Source organism: Rhea americana, unplaced genomic scaffold, assembly GCF_003343005.1.
Source record: "Rhea americana isolate MKP2758 unplaced genomic scaffold, rheAme1 scaffold_254, whole genome shotgun sequence".
Taxonomy (NCBI): Eukaryota; Metazoa; Chordata; class Aves; order Rheiformes; family Rheidae; genus Rhea; species Rhea americana.
Genome location: NW_028186373.1, coordinates 170200 through 197875, shown reverse-complemented (window position 1 = coordinate 197875; position 27676 = coordinate 170200). Strand labels below are relative to the sequence as shown.

Below are 27676 nucleotides of genomic sequence, written 5' to 3'. Positions count from 1 at the left end.
ATAATGACTAATGTGTTATAGATAGCTCAATATTTTCATATCATCCAATCATGTATGTATGTCGTGTATGGCTATCTAAAGTTGAGGGACTCTGCCTACTTCTGGCCAATTTTACAAGTAAAATAACATTAATTATTAAATCATATACTATATTAATCATTATTTTAAAAAGTATTTACTCTTCCTCAAGTAGTAAGTAAAGATCACAGCTTTGAAATAATATTTTATTACAGTTATAAATCAGAAACCCACAGTTCAAAGGGAGTCGAGATTTTTTTCCTCTGGAATATGTATCAGTTGTGACTTTTTCTTGACCATAGTGATCCATATTTTTCTAACTGCTATAAAAAGTAAGTTACTGGAGAATAAGCTTAGGTAGGATTTAGGGAAATATGCTCAGTAATTTTGTCTAGATAACAAGTTTTCATAGTCCTTTATTATCTCAAGACTTTAAGAATATATAAAAATTACATTATTTAAATGTATTTTAATGTTGCATCTACGTTATCTGATATTCTGAACAGATCATTTTCTAAAAATGACAGGTGATTTTACTGCCAGCGCAATAAGCATGTCTTATTGTCACATACAATTTTTAGAGGCAAAAACATACTGCACAGATAATTAGTTTCACTCTCCCACGGTTCCACATAAACAGCTCGTGAAAGACTCTGTTGTGGCAACGTCTCCAAATGTCTCCAGAGATATAAATTACACACAGATGTCTATTTTTATAAATGAGGTTTAGAAATATCAATCGCAATCACATGGTAGGAATATTTAGCTCATTTCAGAGGTTGTACAAAAATGATTCTTTGTACTGTATCAATGTCCTGTGGCCGCAACACAAATGTGCCTGTACTTAAATATCAGTATAGCTTCTATAGTAATGTTCCTTTCACTTAAAAGCTTAGATGAGAAATCTAATTTTTATCTGTTTCCAAATGTTCTGCTGAACATCTAGTTCTTCCCTCATTCTGTATGTATTTTTTGGTAATCATGAAGTGCAATGTGGCCAGACACTTTGCCCCCCTTTTCTCTTCTCTGTGCAACAGATCTGGGATGAAAATCCCTACTTTGCCTTAGAGTCAGGGTTAGTTCCAAGAGTGGAGATGATTGTCTTATTTCAGATGAGTTGATCTCAAAGGTGCAATCTCATCCAAGTTCATCTGTGCTCATTCCACCTTGGAGTGTTCTGCTAGCAAATTCCCCTCTTATTCTGTTCTTACTACATCTCTGGGAATGACTCATTGATAAGACACTTATCAATTTTTTGTCACTGTTTACAGTCAAATGTAGATCCATATTATAGAATAAGGAAGGAAAAATTTTTTTTTTTCTTTTTTTGAAATCCGACATGAACCACASTGTAAAAATTAAGATTCCATTACTGGCATTTCTTCCTGCCTAAAAGCTAGTAATCTCCATATATGAGCTACTGTCACCTTGGAAACGTTCAGAAAAGAAATACCAACTGCCAAAAGMAGCACAGTATGTAATCATATAGCAAACTGAATCGTCCAGTTCTGTTAAGTTTCAAACTGATTGTGAGTTGGTACTAAAGCAACTTTACTGAAAGGTCTCTAAATTTAACTCCACACTAAGAAAATAGAAGGTTTTTAATTTATACATGTACGCTTGGTTACCCAGTACCTCAGAGATGCATGACTTTGGTCAGTGCCTACAAGATCTAAAATAGTAACATCTACRAATGACTTTTGGTAAATCTCCTGCAGCTTAAAGCTGGAATGGATTCACTGACTTAAAGTTGATGGATAAAAACTATGAACTGGGAGATATGACCTTGTCTGAGAAACCAAAATTTAGCAGCTTCAGTGAGCTTGCACATATCTTCCCTTTTCTCACATCTTTATGGAAATTAAAAATCTAGATCACCTTTCCCTAGTGACAGAAATTACTCATCTCACGTAAAATCGTGGCAGTAATGCAGCTAGGAGACCATGCAGTCAGATGTTACTGGTAGTGTGCACTCTGAAAAGACTGCTGCTGAGAGGGCAGGGAGTTGTTCTAAAACCTCAGTACCAAACTCTGGTATTTCTGTATTAACTTGGTTTAGTAATTAGAATTTTGTTCCAGTCCAGAGTGAACAAACACTATGACAATATTTCCTACAGAATGACAGTTCAATTTCTAATCTGCTCTGAATGTTGTGTCCCTGGCTGCATCAAGTGTAATAATCCATTGCGCTAGATTATGATTTATAGCAAAGTTAGAGATCAGCTCGTCTTTTTTACTAAAGAGCTAGTTATGATTTTAGGAAATTTAGAGATTAAACTCGCATGTATTTATCGCTAAAACTACAAATTACTATTTTTTTTGTTGTTGCAAAGGTGGACCAAACAGTTCTAAAATGGGACTGAATAAATTCTTTGAATAAAAATATCTTGAGAAACCGCATTTCAGTGTTAGTACAAGGTGTTTTTAACAGTATTCTCATGAGGAAAAAAAATCCATTTGAACAATTTTGCTATGTCAAAACAACATGTCCTACATTTTATCTGTATTTTCCTTGATTAGTAGAGAGTCTGTGCATCAAGAGTACAGAAATCTACATGGTTACTTATCAGTAATCTTTTACATCCTGATTTTAGCAGTGTGAGAGCACAAGCAAGTTCAGAGTCAACAACACTTGTAGCTATTCTAGATCTGCAGAGGGATCTATACAGTTAATCACAGACTATTTTTATTCTGTATTCTATAGCTTTAATCCTGCAAATGTCTGTATTTTATTAGTTTTATGTAATATGAATAGATGACATAAAGTCAAAATTTCATAGTGTATAGACTTAAGAATATCTAAGTTTCAAAAGAATGAGGACCTATAACATAAGCATAGAACAACGAAGAGGCCATTRTAAAAAATAGCAGGTTTAAAAAAGCCTTCAGTCTCTATGTACAGATCAATGTTTATTTCAATAGAGCTCTGCTTAAAAAAATGGTGATCCAATATTTTTATATCTGAAGCACTTTGAATCTCTGAATAACTGAATTTCTATGACATGCCATTTAGACCTCGTGCCAAGAATAGTGGGATAAGATTCTGTTTTTCTCTGAATTTAGCTGCACTGTTCCTGAATTTGTTAAGGTAATACATGGAATAGAATAGSAAGGAAATGTAAATAAAAGGTAGTATCTCTTAACTGAACGCATGGTAGCAAACATGCAGGTTCAGAACATTTCTCTGAGGAACACAGTATTCCAGCTGATTTGCATTTTATGAATGCGGTCATTTATCTTTATAAATTACTAGAATATCATCTAAATACTTTTTCATTTAGTGATTTTGTGCATACTTGTAGCTATTATTAAAGTGTTATAAGGAAGCCCCTCAAAATCTGGCCTTTATGATGAAGCCAGAGGAAGGATTCAGAATATGAAACGTTGTAAATGGGCACCACAATCAGTACACATGATTTTTGCTGTAATAGTCTTTAATTAGATGCTAATGGTGAAATCCTAATGTCTTGACATGTATGTGCTTATTTCTTAAAAGCCATTTAAGAGAGCCTGAATTAGAACTCTGAATTCTTCACTATCCTAAAATGTGTACTAGAAATGCAAATCTCTCTGACTTCTGCATTGCAGAAATTTGTGTGAATTCACTAATTTTTTTTTCAACGCAACGCCACCAAGAGGCTTAAAACTTGKAAGTGTGTATGTGGAATAAATAATACAGCTGAAAATAATACATGACTGGACAAGAAAGACAGAACGTAACTTACATTCATACAAGACCCACAGAACAGTAATACCAGGCACAAGCAGGTCCAAATTCAGAAGCAAGTATAATATTCATATACATGTTGGTGTAAGTTATGCAACAATAAACTCTCTATGTGCAGATGAGGCAGAAGACCATGCACATTTCAGATGTGTTTGCATGAGATTTCAAATCTTACAGTTTTACTTATTTTGTAATAAAAGGGACCTCAATGAGAATACATTCTCTGTTGTAGGCATTCTCCCTGTGTGAGAATCAAAGAACGAAATTKTAAGTATAGTACCATATGAGAGACAGAGATACCAAGAACCTCTCTGAAAATCTGATTCTCTTGGGTTTCAGGTGACTGAAATCACTTGTGTTAGAAGCCTAACATAGATAGCAGGACTATTCTCCTCTGTGTAATTATCCACCTTAAAGTATTAATTCCATTGTATTTTTAAAAGTATCGCTCTTCTTTTTCTGCRTATGTACACATATCTATGTGTATATATGTGTACATGTCTATATATGTATATGTATACATATATACACACATATATGTATATACATATATACACACACACATATATACRTATACACACACACATATGASAAACAGGGTTAAAAGCTCACAAGAACTTGTAAAAAATGTCAAACRGGGAAAGAGCTGGTGTTTCATAGGAGCTCACATTTTAACCTACGTTACTAAAAATAATTGTCAAACTAGAAAAAAACTTGATTAGCTGCTCAGCTGATTCAAATCTTTGTACTTCAGCAGCCTGAATAAACCTATGAATACCTGACCTACATCTTGTAATTCTGCGTTGTTTATAAGAGTGCAAACTCCACGAACGAGGAGTTCGCTCGTGATGAACGCATTTGGCATTTTGTCAGTGTCGGGCCCCGCACAGCCTCGGCGGCCTCTCCCCATCCGCAGCGCGGAGCAGCGCAGCGCCCCGGCGCCGCCTCCCCGCACGCCGGCACCGACCACCAGACGGAGCGGGGGCAGGGGGGCCGTACGGACCCCGTCACCCGCTCTGCGAGCTGCCGCGGGAGGCTCGGCCGTGCACACAGCGGGCTGCTCCGCGCTGCTGCCCCCGCCCCCCCTGCCGCGCACTAGCCGTGGTTCGCTCCGTTGCCGTGGCAGCGGCGCCCGCGGACGCCAGGTGCCGCCCTCGAGGGAGGCAGTAGTGGAGGCTGCGGCGGCGGCCGGGCCGGGCCGGGCCGTGTGCGGAGCCGGGCCGAACTAGACGAAACCAAACTAAGTGCTTCTCGGGATGCGGGAAGGTGGGAGGAGGTTGCGGGCGTGGCGCGCTTCCTCCTGGCCTCCGCGGTTGGGGAATGCCAACCGTGGCCGCCCTGACGACATCAGGCCGTTTCGGAGCGGCGGGCTGGCCCCGGCCCCGAGCGGGCGGCCGTGCCGTGCCGTGCCGTGCCGTGCCGTGCCGTGCCGTGCCGTGCCATAGGGCGCAGTGAGGCGCTGCCGCCGCCGGAGCAGACGGGCACGGGGGGTGCTGCGGGTCGGCTTGAGTGCCCCCCTCGAGCGGCCTTGTCTTGCCCCGTGGGCTGCCGCTTGAGCCTCTTACCAGAGGTGTGCTCCGAAGTGGCCCACTGCTGGGGGGACAGACCTCAGGCAGATTTACAGCAGCTACAGAGCGCACTTGTACAACTGCCCTTTACCTTTTTGTTGTGCGTAATGTTGCTGGGATACCACATTGAATCCAGTGTCACTATAATGTTCTGACAAAGTAATGTTCAGATGCAGTGTGCATGCATAATGTGAAGCTTGGAAGCCTTTCACTGTCTGGGTTGTGGTCTCTCTCTCTCTCTCTCTCTCTCTCTCTCTCTCTCTTTTTTCCCCCTCTCCTTACAGGAGGCCCAAAACCACAGGGTAGATTTGGCCTGATTTAACCAAATTGCAAATTTGTGTTCCGTCTCTTGATAAGACAGTGGCTTATCAGAAGGTGTTCAGGCTATTACCACTACATTGACAGCTTGATGTACTTTTGTGTTATTTTTGTGTCAGAGTTTAGATGTTTTGCTGGACTTGTTTGCTGGTGTCATTGTGTGATGTAGTCCTTACCTACTGGTCAAGATTAGTGATGACTTCAGCCTGTTGGAGAAACAGTTAATGCACTATTAAAAGCTGAAAGCGCTATTTTAAAATGGATTGCTTCTGTAGTCTTTAGACTTTGTAATTCTCTAATTACTGAAGGCAGTCAATTCTCAAGTGTTGCAGAAAAGCAGTTTCTCCAAATAATTCTATCACTTCTGCATCTGAGATATTCTTGTAAAAGTGCAAATCATTAGTTATTGCATTTACTCCTGTTCTTTATGCATTGCTGAAATTCAGTATGTGGTGTGTGCTGTAGTTCTTCTAGCAGTACTCACAAAGAGTGAAGATTTTAGAGTAAATTCTTCATAGCATCTAAGAAGATTTCTGGGTAGCATAAATGCTGTAGGAAGCTTCTGGTCTGTTTGCTAACCAAAAGCTTTGCTTTCTTTTGTAAAAGGTTTTGGTACAGCAAAAGAAAATATTTTATGGCAGGAGAATAGTTTCTTGACAGCTGTTTTTTTTTGTTTGATTGTTTTGTTTTTGGTGGTGGTATGATTTCCACCCCTCCTGCCCAAAAGAGACGTCTAAGAAGTGATAGTGACTCTTGGTCATGAGTATGTTAGTAAAGAAGGTTTCATTACCATTCCTACACAGGATCTAAAAATTGCTGATTATGTTTTTGTTTGTAAAATAAGGCAGTGTAGATATTGTTTTCAAACTTCTTTCCCAATTTTATTTCTCATTAAATATTTTTGGGGGTCTATTTTTGAAACTATTTGAAATAACACCTTGTAGCTGCTAATTCAGCACTCATCCAAGCTACTAAGAATTTTTCCACTGCCTTGTTTGCCACTTGATCATTTCAACATATATAGTTGTGTTTCTTTGGAAAATACGCTTCTTTCTGTTCATCAAAATATGCAGCTTGGGGAGGCTGTTACACTTCCAGGCTGTAAGATAAAGAAGAGATCTGAGGAATCTGGGGAGAGGGGATACCATGTCTTGCTGGGCTGTATGCATACCAGCATGAATGGATATTGATCTGGACCCAGATTTTCAAAGTTGTGTAGCTACGTAACTGTCTGCATATCAAGTGCCTAAATACCTTTGAGGATCCTGAGTACAGTCTTTAGGTTATGTGCATGTGAACATTTACCTGGAATAGCTGCTGAAGAAGCTGTTCTTTCTACCTCCTATTTAGCCCAACTTGTTTCATGGCATATTGTTGGTCTTAACTTTGTACCTTCAAGTAACTGTGCTTTTAAATCAGCTGTAACCCAGTGGAGGTTTTGGCTTTAAAGTGGCTTTTATCACTTCTGTTCAAGCCTTTCCCATGCTTTAAATTCTATAGCATACCCTTTCTGTTCCTTAACTTGGAAAAATAGATACTCTCTTATAGTTTCTCCTGAGTTCTACAAAAGGATTTACATAAATACAGCAATCGGTGGTCTTGCTTTGGATGTAAAATTGATCATATGTACAAGTCTCTATATGAGTAAGATCTTGATGAAATGATCAACCATGTGGTAATAAGTCATTCTAGATGACACATAGCATTTACTGAATTCTGATGAATTGCATCAAAATTTGTGAAGAATTTACTTTAACAAGGGAGAGCTGCTTAAGAAGCAAGAGGTGATAGTGTATGTTGAGCCATTCCCTTTTGTTAAGTGGTTGCTGAAGTAGATAAAATATTTGGAAGAGCTGTTTTATTACAGAACTGATTATTATAACAAATTCTTTGGGAATGTCCTTTCTTCTGTATCAGAGATTAATTAAAACTGATACTTCAGCTGTGTGGGTAGTATAAAGGTGTGTGATTGTGTCCAGTTATTTCACATGGTGTAATATCATTTAATAAATATTTACTGCATCTCAATCTATAGTCAGTGCTTGCTTTGTGTAAAATTTGCACTCTTTTATTTGGTAGCTTAATTGTTTTGAAAGAACCAACAATATGGAAGATGCTGAGTTCAGTGATAGAAGTGAAGAGCAGAAAACTCTTTTACCGTTTCTGAAAAGGGAAGAAAAAGAAGACAAAGCTGGTCAGTTCTCTAATTTGAAAGACTACCACAAAGGTGAAGATTATGAATCACTTTGATAACTTACAGAAAGCTATCTTTAATAGGTGGGAATCTATTCTAATCTATTTCTAATCTTTAGTAGATGGGAATGGTACAGTTTCAGGGTTGAATGATACTCCAAGTGAATGCAGTGATTTGAGTAAGATTTTCTCTAGAGTTACACTGGAACAGATGTAACTCATTCAAATATAACTCATTATTTCTGTAGCAGTAAATTCCATACTTTCTACTTCTCTAAAGCTTTTTAATTTCAGAATTACTAACAGTAAGAATTAATATTTATTCGTGTGGACTTGATTCAGTTGGTTGTACGTTAGCACCTAGCGCCACTTGAGGCGATTTAGCATCTCCCATCTAGTTCCAGAAAGGCATAGGTCTTCCACGGATCCAACTCTAGAAAGTGTTGGATGCCCTAAGGCATTGTAAATGGCAATTGATGCCTGTTGGTAGGCAACTGATTTCTCTAATTGTATCCAGAAATATATTGAAATAGATTATGTGAGACAACATAGCTACCATATTACTGTTTCTGTGTATCATGTAATGCTGACCACTGACTGTTAAGCTAAAAAGTTCAGGCTATTTTTTCATTGTCATTTTGGTGATCCCATATACATTTAATAAAAATGGAATTTATTGCAGCAAGTCTGAGGAATGAAAAATACATAGATGCATGTAGTGCAAGGTAAATGAGTATAAGATTAACAGTACTTGAGTAGACTGTGTGCCAAAACCTGTCAGTGAACCATGCCATGCGCCTTATATGGTATTCAGCTAATATTAACCTCCTTCCTTTGGCATGTACTTTGGTGGTGTCGTCATTGGTGACAGCTCTACAGCAAAGGCAGAGTACATATTTCTGTTTTGGTTTGCAGGTGTACAGTTGCATTCCTCTATGTGACACGAAGCTTTTTTAAATATACACATCAGTAAATTTTTAAAATGCTGTGTTTGATGCTCTTCATGTTCTGCCTTGGCAAGTATACAAGAGGTTTGCATTTGCATGCCCAGACTGTCTTTATTAAGCTGTTGTTTTGCTTTAATTTCTGTTAGAACACAAACCTGAAGAGTCAGATGATGGTGGCGAGACAGGAGACAAGGACCTTTCTGAAGGAGTTGGAGATGAATCTGATTCTAACATGTAAATAACTTAATTTGTTACCAGTACTAACAGTATTTTCTTTGATAGTGTTAATTGACATTTTCAAGAGGAGGTTTGGTTAATTCAGCTTCTGTTTTTTTGCGGGGGGGAGGGTGTTTGAATTTATTGGCAAGTTAGTCAATTGATGTATGGCCTTTTCATTAAAAATAAACAAAATCAGGTTACTACCGTTAAAACAACYATTTACATCATGAAGTAAAATCATAAAATGAAGACAGACTCTGGGCCCTCTTTGATCTGAAGTCATTGAAGGTATGTGCACATAACTCAGTGATTTTACCAGATTAATGTGGGCTAATTGTCTCTCCTTGAAGGAGAATTTATTAGCCTGGGTGGTGCTGCACTAACACATTTGTACTACTTCTAAAATGCAGCCTACTCTTTGCAGTACTGTGTTGTGTTCGTGTCCCTCTCTACTTGTAGAACATGGGGAGTTGTTGAGAAAGAGAAGTTGATCTGTTGAGGAGTATCAGTGATGGATTGCAATTTTTGAATAAATGGAATTTACTACCACCATATAAAGTCAGTTAGCACAGAACCAGTGTAATGATAGTTCAGTACTACTTTGTTTTTATGAGTAGGTGGTACAGCAGCTCTGTTCCTCAAGAAATACATGTGACCTTATATGTAAGAAAGGTTGCACAGGAAAAGGAGTTTGGTGGGTTAAGTGTGGTCTTAAGTGGTTGCTGCTGATTTCAGAAAGATCAAAGCCTGATTCTGCCTACTTTGACAAAACTGTTTATCTCTGCCCTAGATTTACCTGGCATAGGGAGACAAGGAGTGATGAAAAAACAAAGCAGAGATTATTAATGTATGTGTGTGGGAAGTTCCATGACACGTATACCTGCTGCCAGTGTATGTTGACAGTGTCTGTTACCAACAGAGAAACTTAAAATACACCAAAATGATTTTTTTAAAAAAAGTTTATTCTTTCTGTGTGTCTAAATAGACTAGAATGACAAGAGAGATTAACTTTCCCCACAAACTGTTTGATCAGCTGTGTATAAAGTGCTTTAAGCTAGTTTAGAATATTCTATTTAAAGTTTTAAACTGTTTTTCAGGAAAACTAGAATTCACAAACCCTGCATATAAGCAAGAGGAGCCACAGGTAGTTCAAAACAAAGAAATATGCCTAATGCCCTAAACATAGTTGTAAGTGGTCGACACTGGATATCCAGATCTGATTATCTTGGCTTAAGCGTACTTTTGTACAAATTACCTTCTTTTTTTCCCCTCATTTGTGGTCACCATATTTGTTACAGTATTGCTAGAAAAAGAATGGAGCAACCTACAAGTGTCACGTACAGACTTTGAGAATCTTCTAAACTTCTCAGTACTGCTTTCATTATGAATGGTGTGTTTCAATTCAAAGGGAAAGCTTGGAACACTATTTGGACAACATTAATAATATTCCACCTATGAAATATGCAGATAGAGTTCACATATTAACACTACACAGGAACCTAAAACAGCTGAATGACGTAGCCAAAGAAAAGGAATGTGTGGTACCGAAAAACAGGTTAGTGTTTAGGCATACATAAATCATCAGCATAAATACACCATCAAATATTGGGATACTGTACCTACTTAAATATTATTAGAGTTTATATGAATTTTTCATGAAATCTATCTGAAAGAAAACCCTTGCTCATAGGAATGTATTCAAATTTCAGAACCTATTTAAAGAATTAAAAAGAATAGAGAGTAAATTAAATATTTCAAAAAGTGAATCCCTAAAAATAATCAATGTTAAAGAAGAGATACTTGGTTTGGGAGAATTGGCTACTAATTCCTTTCGGTTAAATCTGTATAATCCTGCTGGCCCAATAGTCAGTTGAAACCATCAAGTGGAAACTTTTTTCCATTCTTAATGTGGAAAATGCTCTTAACTGTGATAGAAATGTTATGCTGGAGTTAGTGGAGTTACTCAGATACTTTAAGATAAGTGCCTGCTATGAGGGTTTTGCTGTGTCAAGGCCAAAAAGACTTTAATTAGTGGTAAATATATCTAGAGAAGACTAATGTAAAACAATTATATTAATGTTGTCATCATTTAGTATAAGAAGTCTGAGTGAAGTCAGAGTAAACTAGTATTTTTCCRTTTTCTTGGAAGGAACACTTTGAAGTTATGACTTTCTTCAGAAGCAACTGTTAATAGAATCTTAAAAGAGAAAGTTGGGAAAGGAGAGGGCAGAGGGCATACCAGCTGTAAATTTTACCCTGAAAATGAAGAGCTGCATGGAAGGAGTAGAGGACTTACAAAATGTAAATAAGCTGTTTACCTGTTTCAGAGACAAGCTCAGTACCTGCCAGCTGCCAGATCAAAATGCTAGCAAAACAGCTGGAGTATGTAGACTGAAACAGAGAAAGAGGGAGTTGGCAGTATGTAGGTAGAGAATATTTCTGGTCACCAAAGATCACTGCCATCCTCTATGTTTATCTTTGTGTAGTTAATGAGATATTTTCACCTCTTCATGTTCCTGAACACAGCTGATAGTTTTTTTTTTTAAGCATATATATTCAAGATTTTAATACATCAGAGGTGGAAGTAGTTGCCATTCTTGGCATAAGAGGTAAAACTGCATTAGCTTGGAGGGCTGTTCTGGCACAAGGATGTGCACTTTTAGCTGGTAAGTAGAGCACTACATTCACTCCTGTGTTGGTGCACACTAACATTGCAGTTGCTTTCCAGGTGATTTAGTCAGCAGTCATTCCTCCTCTTGAAATAAAGAATAACAGTCCATTACCTTGGGAATCATTATCTCTATGCTTTCTGCTCTAGAGGTGATATTCTGTTAGGTAAATAAGAATGCAGAAAGGAGTGGAGACTTAAGAATGGATGGAAAATGGGCATGTATTTTAAAGAGGGATCTAAAACCAGCAGGTTGTTAGATCAGCGTAGCCCACTACTGTCAGTTATGTTTCTGTTTAACAGTTGCTTAATCACTTTTATTTGGTATGATCAATTGACATTGACGTACGCTCTGGTAATTTTAGAGGTAATAGATTTGCTTCTGTATTAACTGTTATGAACAGGAATTCTACTTATATGTGCCATTTCTTTGTTGTTGTTGTTGTTTTATGTTGACAAATGCATGCATGTGTTTCAGGAGTGGTTCTGCATACAAGAGCTGTTCTGAAATGCTTCTGCTGTAAAGTGGGAGGCAATTTACTGTACTCTTCACATTTGTTTAAATAGAAAGAAGTGGGTGGCTTGTGTACCAAGATCCAGCCTGTTGTGAACAAACTTTGCAGCTGCATTTTTATGATCTGTATTAATCTTCAAGTTAGTATATCMGTGAATGATAGAATAATAAAGGTAGATTAACTGCCAAAGTGGGATGGCTGATTAAACAAAAATAATGAGTTGAATGATTAAACAAAAATAGTGAATACTGATGGGATTCCTGTGGTACATCTTTTAGGATCTCAAAGAGGCAATCTTAATGCAAATTAACAAAGATATAAAAGCACTGCAAAAGTTTTTATACTTATGACAGGTCACGTTATGATGTCTGGATATGCAGAAAAATAGCAATTCTCATCATAATCTGTTACATCATTTAGCAAATTAATAAGAAGATCTATTAACATATTTCTGTCTTATACTCAAATACAGAATATTTTAACAGTAATGAAAATACTAGCTACCATTAACATTATTGATACCTAATCTAAAAATTATGAGGTTAGTCAGGGAAATATCAATTTCCAATTTTCTTTTCCAGAAGGGGACTTACGATGTTGAATATAGTCAATTCAATGTCCATAGGCACTGTAGTGTATTGTGCACTGGTTCTCTCAGGTAAACAAGTCCAAGGAAAACAAACAACTGTTTTGCTTAAGCTGCCACAGTACATGGAAAACCATAGTGCGATTTTAAAAGTAGTAGTACTAATGAAAATAAGTCTAGACAGATTGAGAGAACTTGGACTGATTTTACTTTTATCAGCTTGAGAAATGATGAGTCATTTTAAGCTGTTGGCTGGTGCTTTTGAAATACATACTTCTTTGTAATTTCAATCAATACATAATAGTTGAAAGATAACTGTTTTTGAAGAAAGAATGAAGATTTAGAAGATCAAGAGACATYAAATAAATATAAGTAAGTGGAATTCTAACAATCTCAGCTGTAAGACTGTTTCTTTTCTTTGTTGTTGATTTTTATTTAGGGTCTCCCCCAATGTTTTAAAATTCATTAGTTCCAATTTATTTCTGATTGTTTCTCTTTAATGTTAGAACAGCCCTGTTCCACCTGCAGGCAGTGTGCATGCAACAATGCACTGAACTAGAGAATAAGAAAGACCTTGAATCAAAAATTGCTTTGACACTGAAAGAATGTATGTATGTAAATGAGGGAATGAGAGACTACAGTGATCTTTACTGTAGTTTTCAGTTCATGTGCCGTTTACTGGATGCTTGTTCTTCCTGTTCAGAAATTAATTACTACAGACGTTGCATGAAGTACTAAAATATGTAATTTAAGGTCACATGAAATTTCTGTACGGCAAAAGATCTTGAGAGCAGCTTTGGCCTGAACAGGTCACAGTGTAGGAAACTAAACTGATTGCTGTGGTTTAGATCCTGGGTTAGTTTTGCACACATAAATGAGGTTTTGATTTATTTGGAGTTGCGCACAAATTGTAAATCTAAACAAGTCTCATTTTTAAATAGAAAATAATCCTGATCACTTAATAAGCATTAAATATTTCTAACTTAGGAGTTTTAGTAGCTAAATTACAGGAGAGAAATATTTAAATTAGGAATTATGGAGATGTTTTAGTTGTACTTTGTATTATTATGCTGAGTTAATATTACTGCTTTAAAATGATTTTTTTTTCCCCACACACAAATTACTCATTTATGGGATGAAATGCAACTGTCTTTTTCAGAAGGCAGCAGACAAACCTGTTTACATTTTTGCACCAGAGGTACTACTATTAGTGCCACCACATCAGAAAGGGAGCACATGGAGGAGCTTATAGATATTTTTTATCCAAATGATTAACCAGAATACAGTGCATTTTGCTGCAGTGTTGCATAATAGCTGTAAAATATTTATTTGATACATTTATTGTGTGATTATTGATAACTGTATTAAACTATTTATATGTATCCCTGTCGTATCTAAATTTCTTCTGTAAAACAAAAGAGTAAAAACCAAATGCCTGTCCCTGCAATCTCATAAAGAAATTAAAAAGTCCTAGTATCCAAAAGAAAAAAGGCTTTCTTTATATTCAGTAAATAGGAATTTGAGAAAAAGCGTCAAAACAAATACTTTCAATGTCTTTAAAAATCAGATATKCTGTTAGATATGAGAATTAGTTTGAATGGAAAGTAAGTAAGGAAGTAGCAAAGGTTTAAAACATAATTTGAAAAATAAACTGTGAATGGATTTCCATGTTCACTATGGGGCCTTACCTGCTCAGTAACCTTAAGTAAATGAAAAGATGCCAGACTTTTAGTGAAAACAGATCGTATTTTATTTTAAAGGTATGAGGTGTGGCAAATAGAAGCTGAACAGGGAAAATCTGAAAGCTTTCTTGAGCAACTTGATGAAGAGGAGCTAGAGATGCAATACCGAAAACAAGCAGAATTGCGAATTTGGAGGGAAAAAATAGCAGCCCGCAAAGCAGAACAAAATCAACAGGCTAGAGAAAAGTAAGCACCTATTCACCTGCATCATTTGCCTGCATTATTTTTATCTAACTGATTTTGTTAGTTGAGAAGATTAGCTAATTCAAAAGATACTAGTTGCTTTGTGTTTTTGAGGTAGTTGTTGGCTCTGGAATAATTTTATGAGAAATGGAATTAAAATAAGAATTGCTTGCAATCCAGCAGATAGGACTCCTGACATAGGAGAACAAGCTTGTTAAAGACAAAAGCTGTGTATGCTTTCTGTCTAGAGCAATGATGGTTATTAGATCAGACAAACTGCATATGTCTGCATTATTGCTGGCCCCAGGAACTTCTAAACCTATGATCAAGTTCATCCAAATTTGTTAGAGGGCAAGAGGATTTTGTATAGATTTTGTAAAAGTTAAAAGTTTTTAGAGGAGAGAAAACAGACTAATGTCCCTGTTTCAGGACATACTAATAACATGATCCCCATCCCTGGTGTACCTTAGATCATGGATTTTGAACAGAACAGCAATGTTGGAATCAAGGTTTCGTTACTGCAGCTCTCTGTTTGCCTGTGTTTTGTAGAAAAGAAGAGGAAGCTCAGAAAGAATATGAAGAAAAGCATAAAGAAATGCTTGAAGATGTTCAAAGGAACCATGAAAAAGCAGTCTACTTTCTGAGAAAAACAATGACAAGGTTATAATTAATTAACTTTCTTCTATCATCACACATTCTATGACATATGATACAATATCCTTTAGTCTTCTAAGAGTAATTGTTTTTCTGCTGGCTTCATCCTCTGTTAAACTTGGAAATCTTCAGCTATACTGCCAGCACTGTGAAGTGTTGAAATCTTACTTGGTGCAAAAGGACTTGAGAAAAGTCTGCAAAAAAATCCATTGACTTTGCAGAATAGTTTGACTAATTCAGTAGTTGACATCTTTTCTGAGATTATGCAGACTTACTGTCCTAATACGGTCTACAGATTTTCTGTAGCTGAAGTGACTACCCTTTTGATGTGCTGCAAAGAGTTCTGGCCACTTCCAAGCATCAGTAATGCTTTGAAATATTTTTACATATTTTATTTTAAATATGTGCGGTATAACTGTGTATGTTGTTAACTTAAGTGGTATAACTAAATTCCAGGTTTGAAACTTGCATTTTGGCTTTGTATATTCCTTCCAAAGTTTGGTAAAATAGCTTTCTTATTGTCTGTTAGAATTGGTTCATTGTGCATTTCTGTGTGCTCCGGCTGTGTTATAGTGAATGGGAAATTAAATGTTCTCTATATAGGTTTATGTTTATCTGATTACTGTGATTTTTTTTTTTTAATTTTATTATTATTATTTTTTTTGCTACTAAAGAAACTGAAAACTTGGTACTTCTACCTGTATACTAGGACTTACTTAATTGAAAAAGTGATTGGAATAATTGGAGTGTTTGTATATTATATATTTTACCTTTCCTTAGACAGCATTTATAAGCTTACAATAAACAAGTAAAACAAAATCTACCAAATTGGTCTTTTTTGCTGAATAATATATCAAATATACAGATATTACTAATTTTCCAATTTATTGTTAATTTAATTGGGATACTGTCAGGCTTGATTCAAACTGAMATTTCTAATTTTTAGGATTTCTAGGCTTTCTATTTATTTTTTTTTAAGTGCAGGTACAAGTGATTGGCTTCTATAAGGCTCACTACAATTCTTTAGGTATTGGTTATATATAGCACCTGAATTTGCTTTATTTTAGTAACTAGACATATGTCATAATGTGGAACACACATTCTTCATATTCAAAATATAAAACAATATTGTTGGGCAAACTCGTTAAGAGGCTTTTGGCATTTGTAACTTGAATGGTACTGTCTATAGAACACTCTTCCAACTGTTCCACTTTACCCAGACCCAGTATTGTAGTAAACAGAGACTTGCAGTAAGAATGTTGGGTGACACTGACAATTACTGTTTGTCAGGTTAAACATTCTAATACTAAAAGCTTCCCAGGATATAAGTCTGAAGGATTTTATTCTACTTACAGAATTCATGAGAAAAATGCAGAAGAAGAACAGAAGACTCAGAAGCATATGGAAAGAAGGATGCAAGCTGTGCTTTCCCTGAAAAACAGCATAGCTTCCAACAGGGTACTGCTACTGCAACTTAGACCAGGAGTGAAGAAGTCGGCTATATAGACTGATAGGTTTTAGCGAAAGTGATTTCAATTTTCAATGCAAAATTGTTGTGTGACACTGTCTCATCACTGACCAAATCTCTGTTGAAACCGGAGAGAATTTGACTGCAGGAGTAGCAGTGTTAAATTTGTAATGTCAGATTTTGGCATTTCTATTTGTGGAGTTCATTCTGTGAGCAGTCTAGCTATTCTAGTAGATAGCTCTTTAAAATAATGCATATTACAAATAAGTAATAATCTGCATCTCCAGTGTACAGAGTTTACTGGCAGCTTACTTGACTACTGTGTATATTGAAAACAGTAAGTTCCACTTCAGAGAAATGCATCACAAATTTGTATGTAGATAAGGGGACCAAACTCGTATTTTCTGTTGTATATTCTGCAAGTGAATCAAATGTAACTGTGGTTTGTGTGGCTTTGTAGGAAAACCTCCGAACTCTCCAGCTAGGGAAAAAAGCAAGGGCCTTTGAGGCAAAAAAACAAGAGATGAAAATGAGGGAAGCTATCCTAGCAGAAGGAGGCAATGTTGCCAAGGAAATTTCTCTTCATAAACGACTGATAGAATATGAAAAAGAGAAACGGTAAGTATTCCTTTCTGTATGGCACTCTCAGCTGCTTATTGATGCTTATGCAGGAATATATTGGATCTCTTACTCAGACTGTGAAGGCTTCATATCTGTGATGCTGTCTTGGCGGAATGAATTCATTCTTATATTCTTTGTGTGTGATATTTGTACAATCTGCTTTAAGTGAATTGAACTAGAATTCTAGCTTAGATATTATTCGAAGAACCAAAGTTAGGAGCCCATGTTCTCTTGTGGTCAGTGCAGAGAAGATAAGCTACTCTAGGAGGGTAATCGGTAAACCTAAATTGGATGCCTGAAGTACCTGTAATTATATGTTTCCCAAACAGTGTTTGTGTTAGCTTTCTTACGGCTTTTACAGAACATCTCTGGAAGACTGCTCTGTAATAAAATATCAGAGGCACAAGGTCTCCTCTCTGCTTTTTTGATTAAAATTACTATTCTGCTTTGTAGCAAAATTGCCAGGAATATGTGTCTGTCTCTCACCTACTACACTGCAAAGTTTGATTTACTTATTTTTAACCACTTATGAAGACGAACTTGAGCTGAGATACCAAACTGTTTGAGCGTGGCTGACATACGAGTTTCTGCATGCTGCTTCTGCTACAAGGGAAATAATCTGTAGCAAATGTTAGAGATTTAGTAACTAAAGATATGATAAGTATAACTTTTGATAAATAAAGCTTAAATCTTCACAGCTGGAAAAACACCACTTCTACTATTGCTTTTTTTTTTTTAATCTTGTTAATAAAGTAATCGTATGGACTTGCAGATATATTACTGCTGGAAATATCTAGCTTTAAGTTTAATCCTTTGCCCTTTTTCACTTTGTTTCCTTTCTCCTTTTTACTGTTTCCCATTGCAGGCATAGGAGAAATGCTTTTTTATTAATCTTAAGGTTAACTGTGATATGATTGTGTGTTTCTCACAGCAGGTCTTTCCTAATTTCAACTGCCGTTCTAGTAATCTGCTGAAGAACTGCAGAAATGCTTAGCTATTTTTCTGAGGGCTTTTGCCTTTCTCCTTTTCCATGAAGGTGGTGATCTGTTTTCTCTGAGCGTATTTCAGCCTGAATATATATTTCTGAATTATGTAAAAAACAAAAAAACCCAAACCCACAACCCTCTTTAGTCATTAAAGCCTGTAATTTAATTGTATAAACTAAATCTATAAACAGAATTATGGAGAGTATAACTTGTCTTACAAAAGGAGGATGGTCTCATAGTTACAGCAGATAGTGCTGGCAATACTGGGAGCCAATATACCCTTCCTACATTTTGTAACTTCTCCATACCATGATATTTTCTCAAAACGTATAGTAAAAAAAAAAAAAATGCCATTCATTTGCTGTAGTAGGTCATTAAAATACTTCAATATGCAGTGGCCTGTATTTAAATAAGGAAGATCATATTATCTTTGTTCTCATTAATAGTCAATCCATATGGATTAGTTGAGAAGGTGGATGACTATATTAATTTATTAATTGATTATATATCACAGCGGATAACACTTGTTCCAAAAAGTTATGTAGTAAAGTGCTGATATTAAAACCGATTAATCTACTCGGTGCATCACAGGGAACTTGTGGCATCGCATAGCTTTGAATTCATCTCTCCCAAGCCTAGTACTTACGTTTTTATCTTTTAATGGTTCTTGTCTTTACTAAAACCACTGGATTTCAGAAAAATAGTTTCCTTTAAATACCTGCTAGGTTAGGAAAATAATCCATAGTGGTGACTGATATGCTTTATCAACTCCTTATCTTTGAAAACACTGTAACATTATGCCTTTAGATATAATGTSTCTGAATTCCATGACATCTTGACAGAAATTACTACTGCACCCAAGGTTTAAGACTTCCTAGTTAGCTTAAAGGCTCAGAGGTAACTGGGATCTGATAATTTTAGTAGTACACAGCCATATTTTCTTTAATATTTCTAATAATATTTTATTATAGAGCTTTTCAAGAACAGCAAAAATCTAGAAGAATTGAGATTGTAGCTCGAATTTTGCAAGAAAATGTTTATTTTCACAAGCAGAAAAACAGTCAATCCTGTACTAAGGCAGTTAAGAGGGATGGTAAACTTGAGGATTCTTTACTGTGGAGAATGAAAACATGGCAGTATATTGAAAAGACCTGCGAACATTCAGCTGCAGCAATACCACAGGTAAACAAAGATCTAAGTATTAATCATCTTTAGATTTATTTTTTTGTCAAAGACCAAGAAAATCTTKTTTTTCCTTTGAATTGCACAGGCTACAAACAAATACCAGATAGTACAGAACAAGCAGGGAGTGRGTAACTTCTCCACTAAGAAAAATTAAAATACATTTATGAGAAGAGGTGAATTTTCACACACCTACATCACAGCAGGGATCAAAACACATTTTGTGTTTAATCACCATCATACTTGACTAAGGGTTTGGATTAGTTTGTGTGAGAAATGTTTCTAATGTATTTGAAAGGAAACAGTGGTCCTCAAGCTATAAGATCCCCTCCAGTTTTTTTGATCTCTGCAATATTTCAGGAAGTACTGGCTTAGAGAGTGGGAGGTGGCACGAATCAAATACCCTGGTGAAACTAGTAGTTTCATGCAATCTTTTGGTATAAAAAATAAAGGGAAACAAAGCATTTGTTGTTTTGTTGTACTTTGCCTATTTCCACTTACAAAGTCATTGATTATTATTTGATAAAGAACCTTCAAGAAGTACACAGTTAATATCCTTATAACTGAAGGCTAAGTTTTGGCCTCCTATAGCATACAGTTAGCACAGATATTTGTAACATGAGATTTCAGCTGTGTTCAGTCTTTGAAAGAGGGATTCACTTAAGTTGTGATCTTTGGCATCAGAGCTTTACAGACCGCTATCATTTTTTTTGTTTTAAAAGATCTGTTTCAAAACTGTTACTGTTGAAGCAACTGCCTACAGCTATTTCTAACTGTACCTTCAAAATTTATGTTCTCTCATGAAAGTCGTGGTACTCTTCATCAATTTGCTCCTCAGCTGATAAGAGAATTCCTTCCATACAAGAATTTCCTGAAAAAGCATGCCATGATGTGTTCTATGAAAGTAAAGATGATGAGAAAGAGAAGGACAATCCTCAAGCTGAACCAGAGTTTCCAGGACTTTGGAATCAGGAATGTGATTTGCACAAGGTAAATGTTTTGATATTTTGATAGTAGAAAAAAAATGCGGATAAGATGCTTACATATTTATCTTACTGTTAACTTTAAGTCTTTATACAATTTTGAAAGTATATATATAAAACTATCTTAAAGGATTGGAAAATTTTTGTTTTCTTCTCCAGTAGTTTCAGATACCAAAGTAATGACTTTGGCAGGCACTGTTTTAGGAACCTTGCTTAAAACTAATTATTTATATCTAACTTATAATTAAAATGGGGACTTACCATTATTATGTAGATGTAAAGGTTCAATGTGAGAATATTGTAAAGGTTCAATGTGAGAATATCAACAGAGGAATTGCTGTTTGACTCCTACTTTTGTAGTGTTTGTTCTCTTAAAGAGAAAATAACACTTCAGTTCTAGTTCAGAGATATGTAAAGACATGTATCACATCATGTTCACTTGCTTGTTTGAGTTTTGAAAAACTGAACATGACATTCTGTTGAGTTGGCAATGCAAATTGGCTCATGTGGAAACAACTTTTTTCATCCCATGCCAGGCACCAAAAAATACCTCTCTTGCTGTGACAAAATGACAGTGTTAGTACTCTAAACACAAGCAAATAATACCCACTTACAGAGTGGAAATTACGTACTTAAGAAATTATGTGTTATCCCAAGGCATACCTTCCATATACTGCTTTTTGAGATGCATGAGACCTCTGAGAAGACACTCTAGAATCTATCAAAAAGCTTCATTATCAGTACATACCCAGTGTTCACCTGAAACAAACACTGGATGATAACCAAAATGGCTCAATAAAGGCTAGATGGATATTTTTTCTTTTCTGAATGATCAGTCATTCAGAAAGTGAAGAAGATAACATCTGAGAGAGTTAATATTGCCATTGAAAACAGTAAGCCATAAAATTGGGTGTACACAGGGTACAGAATAGACAGTTCAGAACAAATTAATTTCTTCTAACAGAAGATGGGAGGCTGAGTTTGATCTAGAGAGAAACAGGCCAAAGGCCAGCCAGAGATTAAAAGATTCTATTCACAGGGTTTTCTACCTAGATCAATAGATTCTTTGATTTTTTTTTTTTTTTTTACTTACAAGTCATGGTGCTTATTTTTTTTATCGTGTTCTTTATTAGATACCTAAAGAAGAAACAGAACCAAAGCTGTTAGCTACAAAGATAATGAAAAAAGAAATTTTAAAGACAAAAATGGGGAAGCTCCAAACTGGAATTTTTCACCAGCAAATAGTGTCTGGTGGTGAATGTGAGGAATGCCCTTTTTACAGTAAACCAAATCTCATTCATTTCAAGGTTAGTTGCCATTCTGCACAGAATCTTTTAAGAAGATGTATATGTCCACTCTATACAAATGTCTTGATCAAATGCTGCTTCACTAGGGGGCAATGTAGCGGTGGAACTCTTGTCGACTTTAATAGTTTGTTAATCAAACCTGGAAGAGTACTTTTCTTTTTCCTCTAGCAGTCTCTCATGGAAGTTATATAGTCAGGCTAAATGAAGTATTCACTCAGTTTTAAATATAAAATACTTCATTTACTTGTGGGAATTAAAACGCTGTCAGAAAGGGGAGTATACAGTCAAATAGATTGTGTTCTATACTTCTTAAAAGGTAGTGCAACTGTTACTGTGCATACCTTATTAATATGAAATAATGGCCTTGAAGTTGTGACTCCAACTATGAAATACAACTTGGTAAAGATTTTGAACTACAAGTGACCATCAGTTTACTCCTGACCAGTATAGTGAGCTGCGGTTTATCTTTGTGCTATGATTAATAAGTATACCATGAAAAAACACAACATTATGCCTAGCTCTTCTTCATACTTCTCATCTTGAACACATTGCTTAATGGTACGATGCTCCAGATCTTTCATTAGCAAAATAGGACTAAAAATATTTACAGATACCATCTATGCAGGATGCTTACTTCTAGGTCTCTAACAATTATTTGGTTTTGAAGTTTAGTTGTGTGGGGATTTGTTTGCTTTTTGTTGCTTTGGTTTTGATCTAAAGGTACTCTAAGAATTTTACATGTCCTTTACATACTTTGTAAAACTTCTGAATTATTAAAGTGCTTTGCCATGGTGAATATCACCATTTCTTCAAGTAACAGCATGAATGAGGAACATGGTGTGCAAACTAGAAAAATGAAGTGGTAAATTTGTTCCTTTTAAAAGATTATCAAAGTGATGTTAACTTTCAAGCAAGATTTAAGAAGTCTTTCCAAATCTCAAGTTATGCTGTCAACAAGACCAAAAGCTCTATCTTGATGTGCTTTTTTTCCTTAGCAAAAGCCATCACTTACTATTTTCTGGAGGAAAAAAAAACACAGATGAACTGTGACAACTTTACAAGCAGATGAGGGCAAGAAGAAAAGAAATCTTAGGTTTAACCTGTGGCCAAGTATCTCCTTCAACTTTTTATTCAATTTTAGCTGCAAACCTAATTGTCTATTAAAAATAGAATTGACATAAAGTTCCCAGTCTTTCATAAAAGTTTGTGTAGAGATTTTCAAAACTGCATAACATCCAGTAGCTCTCATTCTAGGTACTGAATTCTTCTTGAAAATAATTTAAAATTAAGACTTTCCTCTTTTCTCCTCCTCTCCCTTTTTAATTTAAGGCATTTCATGGACATTAGTGATTTAATTGTCATGACCTTGTCTGTGTTGGAGATGGGTAGTAGCCTTTCCCAGATTTTATAGATGGAGAAATTGAGCTTGGGGAAGTTCAAATTTATACTTTGAAAAAAGTCCTCTAATCTTGAGGTTTTGGAGCCTGTTGCTGCAGGAAACTTGACTAAGTTTCACAGAGTTTCTGAACATCCCTTGTTTCACAAGTTGCAGTTCTGATCATGAAAATGATCAGCTGTTATTATTTGTAAAACAGYTTTCTGGGGTGATTTTTGAACGTTTGCTTTAAAATCTTGCTGGACTTCAGAATGGTGCAGATATGCCAACTTTCAGGTCAATTGTAAACATAGAGCAGGAACAAAGCATCTTTTTTTAAACTGTAATTTCCAAGACATCTTGAATTTTTCAGCTTTTTGTAAACTTGTGAAAGGAAATATGTGTCAGACTATTTTTTCTAACTCTGGCAGAGATGAATTGTTGTCAGTCAGATATACCTTGCAGGACTCTGCTTTTCTTTATGTTAGTGAATGTCCCTAGGTATGCAGCATCCCTGGAGTTTTGGTTTCATTAGTCCGTGCCTCATGCAAAAAACATAGAACTCCACTGGAAGAAAGTGGTACCTAGCTCTGTGTTCAAAATCTGTGTAGAGTCTTTGTCACATCCAGTATAAATTGCTGACAACTATATTAGCCCATAATTCTAGTAGGGACTGTGAGGACAACTGCAGTAAATTAGTTGCTCTTGTAATTGCATGTGTCAGTGTTATGTATGTAATCAGACCATCTGATATGTTTGATATTTCAAGGATTTTGATGTTGGTAAGATCTACAAAAAGAAGATAGTTTTGACAAATGCATCTTACAGTGTTAATTTCTGCAGACTAGCAGGAATCAGTGAATGGCTCAAGGACTTCATCAGCATTCAGTAAGTAAAATTAACTGTATACTAATTCTTTGTTTTACCTTTGTACCACAACTGTGGTACCAAACTGTAACCAAATTCCATAGCCAGTGAAACAGATTTCAGCAAGTATGTCTAAATTACTAATATTTCATCTTTATGCAATGAGAAAGAACTGTGTCTGAGTTTAGAAATAAGGGATTTAGTGAGCTTGAACCTCCTGTCACTGATTTCTGTAGTGGTGATAGCAAAGGACCAGCCCCTAATCTGTGAAGAGTGATATACAGATCCCTGGTAATGGCCAGCCCTGAACAAACTGAAAGCTTATTTTCATAAATATCAGACAGCTGGAAAGAGGGGAAAAGGACCCATTTGTATCTAGTGAAAGAGGACCCAGAGTTCTCCCTAGGTGTTTAAGCCCAGGCTAACCACTTTTAACAGCTGCCATCCTTCATAGCATTTTTCACACTGATTGCCAGATTACTGGTCGTTCATACGAACTTTAAGTGAAAAGCAGCCAATGGAATGAATTGATCTCAGAGCAAAGAGCATTTTATGTAAAAATCTTATGGAGTTTCCTRTCAGTCCTTTTGCAAGGTGAAATACTTTGTCCAGTTGGGACAGATGGCAAATTAATTTCAGCTTAACTATACTGATCATTTTGAGTGTTTATAAATATGCAAATGGAAGTATCCTTGAAATGTTTCTTGTTAAGGTAATTCAGAGCTTAACTTTATTTGGAGACATTTTGAGCCTTTAAAACTACAAAATACTTCTTTCCAAAACTTGTTTTTATTCTCTTAAAAATAAAGCCAAGGAAATACTGTATTTACCTGGAAATCTGTGAAACCAACAAACTCAATTGTAGCCATGGAAAAAATGTTAAAGCTCTTGTCTGCATGTAAGCAAAGCTTATTGACGAATAGGAGATATCACAGCAAATTTACTTGGCTTACATAAAGTTAATTTTTTAGCTCTTCTGTCTGACCTGAAAAAAACCCCAACCATTTCTGACATTGTTTTAGTCATACGCTAGTGAAATGAACAAGTTGTATTACCACAGTAACTGATTTAATACTTCAGAAATTCTGTTTTACAGCTCACTACCTATTGCTACTTTGTAGTGATAGGTTGCACTTTGAATTTCTGTCTAGATTGATAAGATAAGTTATGATGCACAGCAAACTATTCCTGCCCATGTGGTCTATATAAGAGTACATTGGAATGTGAACATACTGTAACTCTTGACTGAATATAGTTACTCAAGAACTATAAGGTCTGAATCCAAATGTTCTAGAACATCTCAGTAAATATGTAGCACTCTGGTCACAGACTAAGAGATATGTATTTGATCACAATACAGTACAGCTCAATATCCAGAAGCTTATAGACCTATTTGCCTACTTGCATTTTAATATCCTGAACCCCAAATACCATTTCCTTTTTCCATTTCTGTTTGAAAATGTTTGATCTTAGTTGTATTTATTTTCAATTCCGTTTAGATAAAATCATGATTATTATAAATGTTCTATGGTTCAGTGTGGCCCAGTTTGCCTAGGTATACCTATGGCTAATAGTATTTAGTTATCTAATTTGTCTAGCTTCCTTTCCGATTCTTTCAGATGGAATAGGTCTCTGGTTGTACCTTAATTTCATTTATAATGTAGTTGTGAGAACTTGTTTCAYGACATCTGTTTTGGTCATAGTTGAGAAGGATTTAAACAATCTCATTGAGGCACCTGATGGCTATTTTGTGTGCATCACAGAGACCATGAAAAGAGGTACAACTTGAAAGGAGTGGCAGTTTTTACTCAAGATGATGCTGATACTTAGTAACAAGCAGTACATTCTGTAATMATTTTTTAGTTGCTTGCTTTCTTTTCCTTCATTTCTTGCTTGGACAGTGGAGGTGTTACAGGTCAATACTCACAATCGCTAACAGGAGAAGAGTGTTTCCCAGCTGTTAGACTTGGTGATTGGTCCTTATTCTTGATAATACTGTTAGCACTTTTGAATCTCAGCTTTACCTGTTTGGTTGCAGTCTCCTCATTTGTAACACGAACACAGTAATTACTGCCTCTTAAAAGTACTTTAAGACTTTCTGATTAACACCTCTATAAAGAATCAGTCTCTGTAGTCTCATAATTGTAACAAGTTTCTTTAGCTTTTCTGCACTGTCACTCATTCTGACTTCCTCATGTAATAAATTAGTCCAAATAAAAAGATTATGTAATTTTTCTGCTAGCGCTATTGGAAGGGGAACCAGAGGTTTCATAAGTAGCTTTAATTGAGTTTTATGTTAATTATCTCCGTAGTTTTGACCCACCTGGCCAAATGTCTGCTGGAATGTCCTGTGAAGTAGGGGTGACCTTTAAGCCAATGGTAAGTACACTGTATAATTTAATTTTAAGTGGAAAGATGTATAAGGATTATATGATTCTCACTAATCAGCTCAATTAAAAGTATCTTTAATCTGATTTCTTGACTGCTAACAGGGGAACTACAGTCTTAGGATTGGTCTTTTTTAAGAACTGTGCATACATTCAGGCTCTGTTACACCTGTGGTGAGGCAAAGGGGGCATATTTTAGAAGTGTTTACACTAGGTATTTTTGGAGTATATTTTGAAAATTGCTCTGAACTAGAAGGTTATGATATTGTCTTGCTAATGTTAGCCAGGCAGTTATCAAAAACTGCCTTAATGTGGAAATATAGAACCTAAAATTACATTTCAATATGTAACTCAAAGAATAAGGAAAAAATATCTTTCAGCAAGCTAACTAAACAGGCTAAGTCTTTGCAAATTAATTGGTAGGTTCTTTGTTGTTTTTATTTCTGCTTTTTTTTTTAGATAAATGAAACTCTGGAAGGAGAAATCACATTTATGGCACAGACAGGTTCTTTTTCTGTTCCATTGAAATGTACAACCAAGAAATGTGTTGTAAGTGATTTTATTTAAATATTTTAATCAGAGTCAGTGTAACAGTAGTAATAAAAAATGTGAAATAACAAATGATTTTTTTTAAAAAAAATGAAACTACTTAGCAAGAAGTATTTATATTTCTTTCCATTTCTTTTCTAGATGCAGAGTCTCTTTCCATAAAAAGATTAGCTTCCCAGATTACACAGATTTGTATAAATGATGTTAGTGGATACACTGAATGGATACACTTAATCATGAACTATAACTTTAACTTCAGAGTGGAGTTAATTGATGTAGTTCAGTTTAGAAACTAATGACAGAATGGGACATTGTGAATGGACAGAATAAAAATATTTCCAGTGATAGCTAATAATGAGCTATTTTTCCCTCTGGAATATACAAAAATTCCATCTCATATCTCCAGGAGTTTATTCTTAAATTTAGTTGCTGATACAGAGAGAGGGGTTAAAACAAATCAGACAGTATCTTTGTATCTTTCATGACACTTGTAAAAGGTGTATTTTCTCTCTCCTTTTGTCAATAACTCAGTCTTTGGAAATGAAAATAATATGCAAGGTGACCTTCCTGATACAGGAATGAGACTGCCAAATGCAAAATTTGGAATATACTG

The 27676-nt window shown here is 35.7% G+C and overlaps 1 protein-coding gene across 1 annotated transcript in view; it reads left to right on the top strand.

The window, feature by feature from the left end:
• CFAP74 (cilia and flagella associated protein 74) overlaps nt 1–27676 on the top strand; it is an 83935-nt gene that overhangs the window by 31179 nt on the left and 25080 nt on the right. The window contains exons 2-13 of the mRNA XM_085307144.1: nt 7711–7858; nt 8918–9005; nt 14520–14687; nt 15234–15344; nt 16694–16796; nt 17267–17424; nt 19385–19595; nt 20403–20585; nt 21712–21885; nt 24030–24148; nt 26440–26506; nt 26974–27063. Of these exons, the coding sequence (XP_085163270.1) occupies nt 7738–7858; nt 8918–9005; nt 14520–14687; nt 15234–15344; nt 16694–16796; nt 17267–17424; nt 19385–19595; nt 20403–20585; nt 21712–21885; nt 24030–24148; nt 26440–26506; nt 26974–27063 (1593 nt within the window). The 5' untranslated portion in view covers nt 7711–7737. The remainder of the gene's footprint in view (nt 1–7710; nt 7859–8917; nt 9006–14519; nt 14688–15233; nt 15345–16693; nt 16797–17266; nt 17425–19384; nt 19596–20402; nt 20586–21711; nt 21886–24029; nt 24149–26439; nt 26507–26973; nt 27064–27676) is intronic.